At 48.8% G+C, this 12757-nt stretch overlaps 1 protein-coding gene across 7 annotated transcripts in view; it reads right to left on the bottom strand.

Moving 5' to 3' along the window:
- Positions 1-11557, bottom strand: part of zswim7 (zinc finger, SWIM-type containing 7) — a 58081-nt gene extending 46524 nt beyond the window's left edge. Inside the window, exons 1-2 of one of the 7 annotated variants that reach the window (XM_085964569.1) lie at positions 11465-11557; positions 9389-9493 (exon numbers count right to left, since the gene is read on the bottom strand). In XM_085964569.1, the coding sequence (XP_085820695.1) occupies position 9389 (1 nt within the window). In that variant the 5' untranslated portion in view covers positions 9390-9493; positions 11465-11557. Of the gene's footprint in view, positions 1-9388; positions 9494-9598; positions 10350-10370; positions 10769-10809; positions 11048-11464 lie in introns of those variants that run through there. The other 6 variants (XM_085964566.1, XM_085964564.1, XM_085964570.1 and 3 more) reach the window with 6 other exon arrangements.
- Between the last annotated feature and the right edge of the window lie 1200 nt (positions 11558-12757).

The raw sequence follows: 12757 nt of genomic DNA, 5'->3' as shown, positions 1-12757 counted from the left end.
AAGCAGGCCCCGGGCCGTCGGACCGTGGAGCCGGCGACGGTGAGGTGGAGGCCGCGGCAACCGGAGGATGTGTTCGGCGAGTCGGGCGGAGGCAGCGCATCGAGCAGCAGCCACGACGACTCGCAGTCCGACTGGGAGGAGGAGAGCTGGGAATGGTGGCCAGAGGGTGAGCGGGAGAAGCAGGCCACCACACGTGGAGCCGAGCCGGCAACAGTGAGGAGGAGGCCGCGGTGATGAGGAGGATGGAGCGGCTGAGGGACATCGTGCTCCCACTGCCACTGGATGCCAAAGAATTGACTTTCTGAACACGGCGCTGTAAAAATAGCTGATGTGTCCCTACGGGGAGTAAGCATTCCATTGTACTAGTACATATGGCAAATAAAATTGAATTGATTTGCCCCACTTCATTTCCCAGAACTCAATAACCACACACCCTCCAGTCTCTCAGTACCATTGGGATTGTTTTAGTAAATATAGATTATCACAGGCAGGAAACTGGTCACAAATGCAACTTTGAAAGTAACAGTCCAGGCTGTGCTGGTTGCTAGCCCGGCGACATGAGAGGTGCGACAGTGAGCTCGGTCCCTCCACACTACAGGGAAGAAACAATCCGTTCTTGCCCCCGATCAATATTCAGTAGCTCGTACCGGGAAGTGTGTGTGTGGATATTGGGTGAGGGGCTGAATAGCCAACACTCACGATCTGAGTCAAGCATGAAAATAGGCCAAAGAAAATGCTGGAAGCACTCAGCAGGCCAGGCAGCATCCGTGGAGAGAGAAGCAGAGTTAAGGTTTCAGGTCTGTGACCCTTCATCAGAACTGGAAAAGGTTTGAGATGTAACAGGTTTTAAGCAGGTGCAGAGGCCGTGAAAGGGGGAGGGGAGGGGAGGAAGGAACAGAATGGACAATCTGTGCTAGGGTAGGAGGCAGGAGAGATTAAATGTTGCAAATGGGGATGGCAGAATCATCAACAGCTGCCTGAAAAACGAGGGCAGGGGTTATAGTCTGAAATTGTTGAACTCAATGTTGAGTCCAGAAGGCTGTAAAGTGCCTAATCGAAAGATGCTCAACGTAAGCTCGAGGAACAGCACCTTATCTTTCAGACTATAACCCCTGCCCCCATTTTTCAGATGGGTGTTATTTCAGATTTCCAGCATCTGCAGTATTTTGTTATTGTATGAAAATAGGCCAGCTGGAGTCAGAGGTCAGCCATGGGACAGTATCCCAGCAAGAGTCATCCTGTAGGAGAGGTGAAGGAGAAAATTGGAGGGAAAAGAGTGAATAAAGTTATGCCACCTGAAAATCAAATAAAGGATCACCAATACCACTGGAAAGAATTCCATCTGTAAACGCCAACCTCACCCGACACCACAGGGATAAACCTCACACCTATCTCTGGGGGTAGGTTATTGACCAACATTCACTACAAGCCCACTAACTCCCACAGCTACCTGGACTACACTTCCTCCCACCCCACTTCCTGTAAGGACTCTATTCCATTCTCCCAGTTTCTCCGTCTCCGCTGCATCTGCTCCGACGATGCCACCTTCCACACCAGTGCTTCCGACATGTCTTCCTTTTTCCTCAACCGAGGATTCCCCTCTACCGTGGTTGACACGGCCCTCGACCGGGTCCATTCTATCTCCTGCACCTCTGCCCTCACCCCTGCCCCTCCCTCCCGGAACCACGATAGGGTTCCCCTTGTCCTCACCTTTCACCCCACCAGCCTCCACATTCAACGGATCCTCCACCGCCATTTCCGCCACCTCCAACGTGATCCCACCACCAAACGCATCTTCCCTTCACATTTTGGCACTCCGTAGGGACCGCTCCCTCCGAGACACCCTAGTCCACTCCTCTATCAACCCCAGCACCCCTTCCCCTTCGCCTGACACCTTCCCGTGCAAGCGCAGGAGATGCAACACCTGCCCTTATACCTCCCCCCTTCCCACTGTCCAGGGCCCCAAACGCCCCTCCCAGGTGAAACAGCGATTTACTTGTACTTCTTGCAATCTAATATACTGTATTCACTGCTCACGATGTGGTCTCCTGTACATTGGGGAGACCAAACACAGATTGGGTGACCGCTTTGTGGAACACCTCCGTTCAGTCTGAAAGGGTGACCCCGAGCTTCCAGTCGCCTGTCACTTTAATTCACCATTCCATTCCCACTCGGACCTCACCGTCCGCGGCCTCTTGCATTGTTCCACGGAAGCTCAGCGTAAACTCGAGGAACAGCACCTCATCTTCCGATTAGGCACTTTACAGCCTTCCGGACTCAATATCGAGTTCAACAATTTCAGACCATAACCTCGGCCCTGATTATATTTTTAATCCACACTTTTGGTTTGTGCCTTTTCCTTTTTTTTAAACTCTCTCCCACATGACAGCTGTCTTTCACACTGCCAGCGCATTTCACACTTCATCTAGAGCCATTGTTTGCTTCTTTACCTGTCCTATTACTATCTCGTCTCACCTTGAATATCTCTTAATGTCTCTTCTTTCACCGCCTCCCCCATTTCCCAGTCCCCAAACTGCCTTTTAATCTTTTCATTTCCTGCCCTTTTTTTCTCAGTTCTGTAGAAGGGTTTCGACCCGAACGTGGACTCTGTTTCTCTCTCCACAGATGTTGCCTGGTCTGCTGAGTTTTTCCAGCGTTTTCTGTTGTTATTACCACAGGGATAAAATCGCCCCAGTACAAGGTTCAGATAAACACAATCAGCGTGGCACCCGAGCCAAGGCTGCTTTTAAAACAACATTCTCAATCGAGCACCCCTTGCATCTTAATGCTCTGCACACACATTATACACACATTTCATACGCCGTTTATTTATAAATACATATTTTACGCACCGTTTATTCATACATAGTACTTCCTGTCTCAGGAGAACAGCAGTTTAGCCACACAGGGAAATCTGTCTGGTGGCACCGCCACCACCGTCTCGCCCTCACTGCCGTGCTTTAGGGGGGGGGGGAGACAGTGTGTGGGGTGGAGGGGGGGGGGTCAGTGCGTGTGGGGGGTCAGTGCGTGTGGGGGGAAGTGTGTGTGGGGGGGGGTCAGTGTGTGGGGGGGGTCAGTGTGTGTGGGGGGGTTCAGTGTGTGGGGGGGGGTTCAGTGTGTGGGGGGGGGGGTCAGTGTGTGGGGGGGGGGGGGGGGTCAGTGTGTGGGGGGGGGGTCATATTCTACTCAGATCAGCCAGCGGCTTGGATCAGAGCAATAAAATCACACTATACCAGTGTTAAGCTAGAAAATACCGCAAATGGGTCCATAATGAAAATTAACACACCAGGAGACAGTTCAATCACGACTGTCAACGCGTACAATACCGGAACAATATTAGTGCAAGGCAACCTCGACAAATTTGCAACGGCCTTCAGGACACTGAAAAGATCAACTACGAGGGGAATGAACAGCCCCAGAGTGGCCCGCACTCCCCCCAACATTGACAACTTACCAGGAGAAAACCTGCATGGTCAAGGGATGAACGAGCCACACAGTTCAAACCAGACACTAACCCCGGGGAACCACAGCCACACGATACAACTGACAAACCCCAGCATAACTACCACGGAGGAAGCCACACATAGTCCCCCTACTATTCCCAGCCCACCAAGAGAAGAGCAGCATAGCCAGGAAGTGAGTGAGCCTTCCAGGGCCGACCAGCTTAGCCAGGAAGTGAGTGAGCCTTCCAGGGCTGACCAGACACATACCCCGGGATCACACAGCCAGATACAACCAAAAGATAAATTTAATCAATTAGAGATAGAGATGGTTAAACTTAGAGAGGAGGTCCTCAAATTGAATGACGAACAAAAGCAGGAGAGGGAGAGACACAAGAGAGAGCTGAATAGACTTGATAACCAGGTGAATCTACTTAAGAATCAGGTGAAAGAGCTGCAGGAAAAAGAAGAGAGCCATAGAGGAGAGAAAACACCATTAGACCAGCAACCAGAGACTAGAGATAAGACAAGACAGAGCCGGACGGAACGGCTGCACTCCCACACGGAACAAAAGCAACAGACACACAATACAAGGGGTGCCACACAGGCCGACCAGCATACTGACTCGCAATCTTCCCCCACCACCATGGAACCACAAGCGAGCCGCTCACAAGAGGTACGCACACACCAGACACCCCAGCCCAGCACACACACTATGAGTCCAGGCGAAAGCCACCAGACAGTAAACACAAACAAGGCTGACGTCGTAATACTCAGACTCAAATGGGAAATTTCTATGGGAGAAAAAGCTCTTCCCTAGAAGTAAAGTAGAAAAGATTTGGTGCCCAACAACAGACAGAGCCATGGGATGGCTGACCAAAGCCAGATTAGGCTCCCCCCAACACATAATAATACACACGGGCACAAATGACCTAAAGGCCAAACAGAAAGAGGTAGCAACATCGCTCAGAGCAATGATTAGGAAGGCAAGCAGTACATTTCCAAACACTAGAATCACTGTTTCCACAATATTGCCGAGAACAGACTTCAACAACAACACAATTCATGAGATAAATGCCAGCATAGCAAGAGAATGCGAATCAAACCACAACGTACACCTGGCCCAACACCCCACCCTCGATGAAGAATGTCTTTACGACCACATCCACATCCAAAGGCAAAAAATATCGATCTTTGCTAAAGCCCTGAAGGACGTCGCTTTTAACCGGGTCCATACCCAGACTCCAAGAGGACCCCCCCCCCCGACCACCAGAGATCAGCGGGGTACATATCAGGAACACTACAAAGACCACCACCACACCAACCGAGACCGGAGAGGATCCCCATGCAAAACAACATTATCAGACCTGCACCACTCCTGTCCCACAGGGGAATAGGACCGCTGCCAGCCAGACAGAGGGAGAGATGCACAGGACGTACGCAATACCTCAGACAGAAACAATCCATTAAGAGACAATAAGCAGATGTGCAGCAGCATCTACTTCCGCCTTATGGATCAAGGACTAATTAATAGAAAGAACTGTAACCAAATTGTATTAACTTTTGTAGACAACTGGGGTGATCTTTTTTTTCCCCACACTTAGACACGACAAACACGTACCACTCTTTAACCTATCATAGAAAAAGATAAAACTTAACATGAAATCCTTATATATTTCGACCTGGAATATCCAAGGTCTACGCTCTTCACTGCGAGAAGTGAAGAGTAGGACCCCAGAGTTCATAGAGGAAACTAAAGATCTAGATATTATCATTTTACAGGAAACTTGGTATAAAGGAAAAGGACACACCGGCTGTCCCCAAGGGTACACTGAGCTAGTGGTCCCCTCCAATAAATTACCAAGTGTAACCCAAGGCAGAGACTCCGGAGGCATACTGATCTGGTTTAAAACAGAACTTAAGAATTACATCAAATTTATAAAAAAGGGCGAAAACCATATGTGGCTCAAACTTGAGAGGGAGATTATCTCAAACACCCAAGATGTTTACATTTGCGCACTTTATATCCCTCCAATCGATTCCCCGTACTTCAAAGAGGACACCTTCTCCAACATGGAGGGGGAAATTATCCAATACCAGGCCCAGGGGAACGTGTTGATCTGTGGGGACCTCAATTCAAGAACGGGCGAAGAACCAGACTTCACCAATAATCAGGGAAACAATTACGTATTTGGGAATAACCACTTTGACATCCCTTCCCTTCCATACAGGCATAACTGCGACAAGCAGTCAAATACCAACGGTAAACAGCTACTACAGCTCTGTCGAAACCTGGGTCTGTACATTGTCAATGGTAGGTTCATAGGAGACCTCCTAGGAAGATCGACCTACTGCTCACCTCTTGGCTGCAGCACAGTAGACTATATGATTACAGACTTGGACCCATCCTCTTTCAGAGCATTCACAGTCAAACCACAAACAACACTGTCAGATCACAGCCAAATTACTATGTTTCTCAAAAAGACAGAAACAAACAACATAGAAACACAACCCAGTAAACTGTACAACACCAAAAAATCGTACAGATGGGCCAAAAATGACACGGAAAAATACCAGAAAACAATTAGCAATGCATCAACTCAAGCTCTCTTAGACACCTTTCTGGATAACATATACACTCACAAAAAAGAAGGCGTAAACCGGGCAGTTAGTAAACTAAACAATATTTTTGATAATTTGGCAACAAATGCAAACTTGAAAGCTCGCAAGAACAAACCCAAAACAAAAAACTATGAAAAATGGTTTGACCATGATTGCCATAACATGAGGAAAAAACTTAGAAAACTATCAAACCAAAAACACAGACATCCAGAAAACGAGGAATTACGCCTTACTTATTGTCAGACGCTAACACAATACAGAAACACACTCAGGACCAAAAAAGAGCAATTTATTAAGAATACACTCAGCTCCATGGAGGAATCCATTGAGTCGAATTGTTTCTGGGACAACTTGAAAACACTACACAAAAAACAACACGACGATTTGTCCATTCAAAATAGGGACACATGGGTAAACCACTTTGAAAAATTATACCAGAAAAACACACTAGGACCAGAACAACACCAAATACGCAAAAAACTGGAAAAGCTTGAAATGGCCATAAAAGATAACCAAAACCCGCTAGACGCCATAATAACAGAAAAAGAACTTCTTGAAAAACTCAAGGACCTGCGACCAGGAAAAGCTTGCGGGACAGACGGCATACTAAACGAGATGATTAAACATGCAGACGACAAACTGAAACTGGCTATCCTAAAACTCTTCAACTTGGTTCTGAGTGTCGGTTATTTCCCTGACATCTGGAACAAAGGACTCATAACACCCATATACAAAAGTGGGGACAAAATCGACCCAAACAACTATCGAGGCATCTGTGTAAACAGTAACCTGGGGAAGGTATTCTGTAGCATCATAAACAAAAGACTTATAAACTTCCTTGAAGAGCACAATGTCTTGAGTAAAAGCCAAATTGGATTCCTGCCAAACTATAGAACATCCGATCATATCTTCACCCTACAGACCCTAATTGACAAACACGTTCACCATAACAAAAGCAAAATCTACGCATGCTTTGTAGATTTCCAGAAGGCTTTCGACTCCATCTGGCATGACGGTTTATTCCTGAAACTTATCGAAAGCGGGGTAGGAGGGAAAACATATGATGTAATTAAATCAATGTATACAAACAATAAATGTGCAGTTAAAATTGGAGACAAACAAACAAAATACTTCCCACAGGGGCGGGGGGTGACGCAGGACTCGCCAATCTCACCGACACTCTTTAATATTTACATTAATGGATTGGCAAAACTACTTGAACAATCTACAGCACCCGGCCTCACCCTATATGAATCCAAGGTTAAATTCCTCCTCTATGCCGACGACCTGGTTCTGCTGTCACCAACTAAGGAGGGTCTACAGCAGAACCTGGACCTGCTGGAGTCGTACTGCCAGACTTGGGCCCTGACAATAAATCCCCAAAAAACCAAAGTCCTTGTGTTCCAGCAAAGATCCAAACAACATGGACCCACAATAAATTTCACAGTAGGAACAACCAAAATTGAACAAACCACTCACTACACATACTTGGGCTTAAAAATCAGTTCTACGGGAAACTTCAAACTGGCTGTGAATGAACTGAAAGAGAAAGCAAGAAGGGCTTTCTATGCCATCAAAAATCAATCCAAATAGAAATCCCAATTAGCATTTGGCTCAAAATTTTCAAATCAGTAATTGAACCAATTGCACTCTATGGCAGTGAGGTCTGGGGACCACTAACACAACAAGATTTTGCAAAATGGGACAAACACCCAATTGAGATCCTACATGCGGAATTCTGTAAAAGTATCCTCCGGACTCAAAGGAAAACAGTAAACGACGCATGCAGGGCGGAACTAGGCCAATACCCATTAATAATCACTATCCAAAAAAGAGCCACCAAATTTTGGAATCACCTACAAATGAGCAACCCCCAATGCTATCACTACGACGCCCTGAAATGCCAAGAGCTGACCATAAAGAAGAATACCCTCAGTCAACTAGTCCTGGGACTCAATAAAGTAACTAATAACAATACTAACAATAACCAGTCCCAGGACAGTGATAGGGTAACACAAAGAATTCGACCCAACACAATCGTCGCTAAGCAAAAGGAAAAATATCTGTCATATTGGGCAGAAACAACAAAAACCCAAAGCAAACTCAATTGCTACTTGGCCCTAAACAGACAATACAACATAGCTGATTACCTGACCATGGTAAAGGATAACAAACTGAGAAGAACCTTGACAAGGTACAGACTTAGCGAACATAGCCTAGCGATCGAAAAAGGCAGACACAGGCAGACCAGGCTGCCAAGAGAAGACAGGATATGCTCTCACTGCAGTCAGGGAGTAGTTGAGACAGAGATGCACTTCCTCACAGCCTGTGGAAAATATCAGGGCATCAGAGAGAATTTCTACCAAAAATTCTCACAAATATGCCCTGAATTCAGAAATCTGACTGACAACCAAAAACTCCCATTCCTACTGGGGGAGGAGAGAAGCTGTGTAACACTGGCGGCACACTATGTTACAGCTTGCCATGAACAGAGGGACAACCAGTAAACTAAGACAAGAGTATATATAAACAAGGCGAATGTATATTTATAAACTCAGGGATATACCTGTTTATACACTGTATGAATGGAACCGCGTTTATGTGTTCAACCATAAATGTATTTTGATGCTTTGGCAACATAAGATGTACCTTATCATGTCAATAAAGCGATTTGTATTGTATTGTATTGTATAGTGTCTGCTACCAAATCCATCAACATCATTGTTATTTCTGGAGATTTACCATCAATCCCTGAACATCTGGACACAGTCTGCTCCTTTCTGTACAGGAGTTACACACAAACACAAAGCAAAGATAATCATTATTGAGTTACGAGATCTCCTTCCTATTTTCCTCACAGCCTTTGCTCAAATCTCTGTGCTTCCACCCTCACTCAGCGTCATCCTGTACATCGACTGCTCCCACCTCCTGTTATGAGTCTCGGGATGTTTACAATGTGAAAGGTGCTCTACAAATATAAATTGTTGTTGAGAATATGTTTTTACTGATTCCTGTCCCAAATGTACACTGTAAACTAGAACCCAGGGGCATTTTAAATGTGCCGATATGACACTCCTACCTCTGGTATCTATTGGTTTCCAGCACGTTGAGGGAGGGTCACAATGTGGAAACCCTGTAACTGGAGCCACCTCAACACAAATGTAAATCACACAATGTGGAAACAGGCACGTTACACTTACAATACCCAGGTGGGGACATCTATCAAGTGGCTATGCTGACCTGAACAACAGGAAATATAGTGACCAAAACCCCTTAGCTTTCTGCTTTCCCACATAGTGTCTCATGAACGGCCATGCTCCACTCACTCACATTGTGACAATTCCTGGTAAACCTGCTTCACTTTCTTCAGAAGCTCTTCCGCCACCTCGGGCAAGGTGTACAATGCCGGCGTCATCCCAATCCCCCAGTCTCTGATGATGAAATCAGTAAATACATTGATCATCAATTATATTTTGAAAATAAATTAAAGCAAGTGAATATGTTCAGTCAAGAACAGTTTGAAAACAATTTTTTACTTTCGTTAAGAGTTTTCAGTAAACTTGTACAAGTTGATGTATTTCAGCTGCTCCCAGGCTCCAGTGCAGGGCAGCTGGTTTGAGGGAAGCCTGCGCTAAATGGACCCACACAACTAACGGAGAGAGGCTATTTCTGAAGCAATGAAGAAACCACCTGTTAATCTCAGTGAGTGGAATTTACCCCACACAACCATTGCATTAACCATGACTGGATGCGCGCAGCTCCTATTATACACACCGTCCTCACTTGTGCCCCATAAATTCCTAGACATTAAAGGCCAATTTTAACCCGGCCGGCCCAGCAGAAATAGGGCAGCTGGACAGTCAGAATGGCCACAGCGACTGACCCCACCCATCCTCCCGCAATTGTAACCTTTGAGCGGGCCACACGCTTGAAGGCAGATGGGTCTTGCCTTATATATGCAGATCAGGCTGTGGCGGCAGCGGGACTTGACCGTGGTGTTAACCCGAGGCCCGAGCAGAGAATCCATCCGTGTTTCCCCATCAGGCCAACCTGGCGGGAAACGGGAACCCCGGGATATGGACCCCCCCAACTCCACACCCCAGCCCAACTCCTCCCTCGTACCCACCCCTCCTCGGGTTTGGGTGGAGACTGACAGGGTGTAGATCAGGCCCGGGAGCTAATTTCCCCTGGACGCACCCTGCGAATGGCCTCAGGGTTTCCTCTCGGTCTCAGCCCCGCTCACACAGCCTCCCACCACCGAGAGCCAAGCTCGGGGCTCAGGTCTCAGCAGCTTGCTCCTGTCCTCACCGATATCCACTCCCAGCAGGAACACGGGAAAGTGATCTGGGTTAGAAATCCGCAGCAATTTCAGAGTTGCTGAGAAAACCGTAGCGTCTCAAAATGGCCAAAGACAACAATATCCAAATGTAAAGCTTCAATGTCGGAGACAGAGAAGCACAGCATCACTCAGCTGGCCAGGCGCAACAAGATCCCACAAGGGTCTGTCTTGAACAGTCCTCCATCTGCCAGGGTGACTTTAGTGGCAGATGCCAAGCTCAGAAACTGCAAAAGCCACGAGCTGGAATGCATTAATTGGTGTTTGATGTGCTCTACAGGACCTCGAAAAGCTGTCTGCAAACTTTCTAGGATACACACTGCCACTAAACCTAGCTAATCACACAAGACCCGTCTTAAAACTGTCTCTCGACAGTCACACAGCCGATAAATAAATTGGCTCTGGCGATACCTCAGCAAACATCAGATTAATTAACCGTGGACACAGTCAGCCTTGGAATTACTCGTTTCTGAATCAGAAGGTTGTGGGTTCGGGTCCCACTCCATGGACTTGAGCACAGAAATCCAGGCTGACACTCCTAGTGCAGTACTGAGGGAGCGCCGCGCTGTCGGAGGGGCAGTACTGAGGGAGCGCCGCGCTGTCGGAGGGGCAGTAGTGAGGGAGCGCCGCGCTGTCGGAGGGGCAGTCGTGAGGGAGCGCCGCGCTGTCGGAGGGGCAGTAGTGAGGGAGCGCCGCGCTGTCGGAGGGGCAGTAGTGAGGGAGCGCCGCGCTGTCGGAGGGGCAGTAGTGAGGGAGCGCCGCGCTGTCGGAGGGGCAGTAGTGAGGGAGCGCCGCGCTGTCGGAGGGGCAGGACTGAGGGAGCGCCGCGCTGTCGGAGGGGCAGGACTGAGGGAGCGCCGCGCTGTCGGAGGGGCAGGATTGAGGGAGGGCCGCACTGTCGGAGGGGCAGGACTGAGGGAGCGCCGCGCTGTCGCAGGGGCAGGACTGAGGGTAAGCTGCACTGTCCCAGTCTAAAGTCGCACTTTGTGCGCTGGTCAGTGTGGGCAGCCCTATGACCTTCCCTCAGTATTTATTTATTTCTTCCTTGAGCCGAGGCTCCACTCACCGCCCGGCCGGTCCGTGACTCCAGTCCCAGGCGCGGCCCGAGGCATTCTGGGGCTTGCAGTTTGGCTCCGGTAGAACTACATTTCCCAGCGGGCTTTGCGCGGCATCATTTCAGGCCCCGCTCCCAGAACCCCAGGCCCCGCCCCAACTCCACAGCCACGCCCCCTGACCCCGCCCCCAGAACACCAGGCCCCGCCCCAACTCCACAGCCCCACCCCCAGGACCTGCCCGCAGTCCACAGCCCCGCCCCCAAAAACCCAGGCCCCGCCCCAACTCCACAGCCCCGCCCCCAGAACCATAGGCCACACCCCGAGAACCCCAGGCTCCGCCCCAACACCACAGCCCCGCCCCCAGAACCCCCCAGAGCACAAGGCCCCTCCCCCACACCGCATCCTGATGTCAGCGGTAATGTCAGTGGTCGAGTAATCCAGAGACCCGGACTGATCAGGAGACGTGAGTTCAAATCCCACCACGGCAGCTGGGAATTTAAATTCAGTTAACGAAGTAACTGGAGCCTGAGCGGCAGCTGGAGTCACTGTGGTGCATCCGCAAAGCTGAGAAATACCTGGAAAGCACGTTTCTGGAAGTGGTCACCCCGCAGCCTCAGAATGTGCAGGCAGGGAGGGAATGGGTGACCGCCAGAGAGAGGAGGACCAGGCAGATAGGGCAGGAATTCCTAGAGTGCATCTTGCTCGCTAACTGATTCACAGTTTTGGAAACTGGTGGGGGTGATGGCTCCTCTGGGGAGAGCAGCCAAAGCCAAGGCCACGGCAGGCTCAGCTACACTGGGGTGGGGGGATGGTGGGGGATGGTGGGAGAAAGAGTGGAAGAGCAATAGTAATAGGGATTCATTAGTTAGGGGAACAGATAGGTGTTTCTGTGGACGTGACTCCAGGATGGTATGTTGCCTCCCTGTTGCTAGGGTCAAGGATGTCAACAACATAGGCAGAAAGAGGGATGAGGTCCTGCATGCAGACGACAGGGAGCTAGGAAAGAGATTAAAAAGCAGGAGCTCAAAGGTAGTAATCTCCAGATTACTCCCGGTGCCACGTGCTAGCGAGTACATGTGGTAAACCACTGTATACCTGTCTGTATGTGTAATGTGTATTCCACTAGGTACAGGTCTGGACGTGCCTCGGCTGACTCCTCCCACTATTCCAGGTATATAAGTGACTACCTCCCAGTCCCTTAGTATTCTGGACGGGTCGACCACTCGAGACAAGACCTTCATTCTTTAGTTAATAAAAGCCTGGTTGTTACTCGCTTAACCTCAGTCTTTTGAGTAATTGATGGC

This window comes from Somniosus microcephalus, chromosome 22 (genome assembly GCF_052327205.1).
Source record: "Somniosus microcephalus isolate GS21.2 chromosome 22, FLI_Smic_1.0, whole genome shotgun sequence".
Classification (NCBI taxonomy): Eukaryota; Metazoa; Chordata; class Chondrichthyes; order Squaliformes; family Somniosidae; genus Somniosus; species Somniosus microcephalus.
Note: the sequence above shows the minus strand (reverse complement) of the source record. Positions and strands in the feature narration are given on the sequence as shown.